The sequence below is a fragment of the Aplidium turbinatum genome, chromosome 2 (genome assembly GCF_918807975.1).
Source record: "Aplidium turbinatum chromosome 2, kaAplTurb1.1, whole genome shotgun sequence".
NCBI lineage: Eukaryota > Metazoa > Chordata > Ascidiacea > Aplousobranchia > Polyclinidae > Aplidium > Aplidium turbinatum.
Genome location: NC_137473.1, coordinates 33,255,631 through 33,258,727, shown reverse-complemented (window position 1 = coordinate 33,258,727; position 3,097 = coordinate 33,255,631). Strand labels below are relative to the sequence as shown.

Genomic DNA, 3,097 nt, shown 5'->3' with positions numbered 1-3,097 from the left:
AATAGAAAGAAAAACTTTGCATCAATATGCTCAGAAAGTACAACTGTTATTGTGCAACTATTATAGTTGAATACACTTCGATTTGCAGAGGTTGGCAGTAGTGGGCTACTTTTGTAGCGGAGCTACTTTTTCTGGTGGTGGTAGCGGTAGTGCCGTTGCATTTTTGTTGGAGTAACGGCTGCAGTAGCGGCGCTACTTGTTTCACTGTAGTGGAGAGGCACTACCACATTTCTTTCAGTTGCATTCTCGCTACCCGCAACTTTCCAACATAAATTGAAAAAAATTACTCGTTTTTAGGAGATTTTTCATGGAAACAATGCGTGAAAAAATCAAAGCAGAAATCATTCGACAATTGCGAGAAACATCAAGCCACGTTGACACCGACAAGAGTGACATCAACACCAGTCACGACTCCTAGGATGATTTTTGTGGGTGTGTTGGTGCTGTCGCATGAAACGTCGATAAAAAGTCAATTGTGGAGGTCTTTTTTTCAGACACAAGCTAGTCCTTGAACTTTTTTAATGCGGATTTATAACGTCTTTTTTTTATAAATACAACACCCCATATGTCTTACCTTCCAGTGCTGCTGTGGGGAGATTTTTCTCCGTGCTTCTTATGTGCTGAAACCAAACCGGGCAGGACTCAACGACTCACATTTTGAAATACTCGTGTTTTTGAAAAATGCGTAGGTTACCAATAAATTTCATCTATAGAGCGTGTTTTCTATAACGAGGTGTAAATGAATGATATCATGCGTTTTCAAAGTCATTTTGACGTCATGCAGTGCTTCCTGTGTGAGTTAAGACAAAAGCAGCGGGAGAAGTAGTGGTAGTGCGCGATACCTTAACCCGAGTAATGGGTAGCGAGCTAATTTTATCGATTGGGTAGCGGTAGCTAGCGCCATTTTAGCTCGAGTAGCGGTAGAAGGTAGCGCGCTACTTTTAAAGTAGCGGATGCCTACTTCTGTCGATTTGTGTGATTATGATTAATGATCACGTTGCACTTGTCCATTTACACTTTTTGTGTCCCTTCAAGCAGAAGTTTTTAAGTAAAATCAAACTGGGGTAGCCTACATTAAAATGATCATAAAGCCTTCTCATGCATTGATGTATTTGGTGGTAGTTCAACTATTTAGTATTGCTGGAACAAAGATAGAAATTGATTTTGAAAGAGCGGTAAGTATTAGACTTAAGGAAAACAATTAAGGTAAACGTTTTTATTCAGCATCAGGCTTCAACATTTTTATTTTTTGGTTTCGTAGAAAGTTCGAAATAATTGTTAAACAATGCGGCTTATATTATGCTTGATGTGAATACGACTTTTCCAATCCTAAATAAATTTATAGGGCAGCTTAACCAAAAGGGAATTTCAATGAAAACCTTTTGGAATATTTGTGACATCAACGTTACATAATGAAGACTAGAATAACACTTCTCAACCAGTAGGCGGAGAAGATTTTTAAACTTATCTCAATTTTCCTGCGTCAGCTACAAAACTTCTTATCTTCTAGCCTAGTCACTTCCTTCATTGCCATTTCATCTCGAAAAAAAAAATGGTATTGTCATTCATTGCTACAGTTAACGTCATGTCCCAAGTTGGAGTGCGTCTTCTACCGTTGAATCCGCTACTGTTTCAAATAGCTTTCAAAATAAATAATATAAGTAAAGTAATATAACTGGCTTACTGGAAATCGTCTGAATGACATATTTCTTCACGGTTACAAAAACTTTAAGGGAGTTGAAAAATAATATAATACAATTTTTATTTAGGTTGGATTGCCAGCTGACGTATATTCACGTGGACTAATTCTTTATGAAATGATGTACGGCCAAGAAGCAGAGCTACTTGGTTTAAAGTACCAGTACTTGCTTAATAGAGACGAAAATCTGGTAAAGAAATACGTCGAGAGTGCACGGGCTGAGCCTTCTGCAACAAGACTGAAGTGCGTATAGTAATTTTTGTTGTTCTGTTTGTTGTTTAGCCAATACGTCTAACGTGAAATATAAATTTTTGAGTTTTCTATAACAGTGTTTTTCAAAATTTTAGTAGGCTACCACAGAAAACTTTTTGTATTGAAAAAGTATTAAGAACAACCAAACGAAACCAAGAAAAGTTTAAATTGTGTTGTAGCAAACCAATGAACTCATTCTGTGTAACATCTGTATCTGATCTTGTTGCCCCTGTATGATGTGTAAGTTGTAAACTACTAGACTACGATTTAAATGAACTAGCAAACATCCAGACATTTTTGGCATTTTATTGATCAATGTAATCTCACCGTGATGGCAATGGCGTACCATGTGAGAGATGAAACAAGTCTAAACATGGCTTGGGAAGGTGATAATTATTGTTTCGCTATATCCACAGAACAAGGTTTCCGCCATGTGGAGATGCATTTCTTGAGCAGAGGATGGAATATTGTCTTCAAAAAAAACAAGATAAGAGGTCAACCATCGATGAACTTCTCCATAGACTGTGAAGATAGAGTGCGGGTATCAGCCATTCTTTCAAGATGAATCTAAGTCTGCTGAAAGACACGGTCATACAGCTTTTCTTTCACAAAAGGCGTATGACCGTGGCTGCCTCACTGATCAATCTCAGATTGGGAAGTCACCAATTCTCTCCATGCTGAGTTGCAAACGCCGCATCTACAAAAGTCAAATCCTAGTCCTGCGTATCGTGATGATGATCCAATTTCTCTCGGGAGCAATTAAGTTACCAGCCGGGCTCTTTACACCATGTTCTTTATGCAAAGTGTGGTAGACTGGTTGTTTTATTCTCTGCCAATAGTTGTTCATGTTTATCGCCCATTGAATGCAAATAAAGGTTTTAACAGTGTCACGATTCTTTCTATCTCTTACAAGGAAAGAGACTTGGAAAGGATTAATGACGTAATTTAATAGGATATCACCGAAAAGCAGTCAATTGAATGGTCGAATAGTTCTACTACCGGTAGTGAGATGATAAATGAAAATTCTTGAAGGACTTTAACGAATGGCTCAACACTTCCAACATAATCAAAGTAACAGCGAACAGCAATAGATTCCAACGCTTGTAACTTTTAAACGATTTTAACGTATTCCATTTACAGCTTCTC

The 3,097-nt window shown here is 37.7% G+C and overlaps 1 protein-coding gene across 1 annotated transcript; it reads left to right on the top strand.

The window, feature by feature from the left end:
- The first annotated feature begins 1,040 nt into the window (after nucleotides 1-1,040).
- On the top strand, nucleotides 1,041-2,805 carry LOC145785855 (uncharacterized). The gene is made up of 3 exons (XM_082597567.1): nucleotides 1,041-1,175; nucleotides 1,770-1,942; nucleotides 2,368-2,805. Exons 1-3 carry the CDS (start codon nucleotides 1,080-1,082, stop codon nucleotides 2,477-2,479), a joined length of 381 nt encoding a protein of 126 aa, XP_082453693.1. The 5' UTR covers nucleotides 1,041-1,079; the 3' UTR covers nucleotides 2,480-2,805.
- The last annotated feature ends 292 nt before the right edge of the window (nucleotides 2,806-3,097 follow it).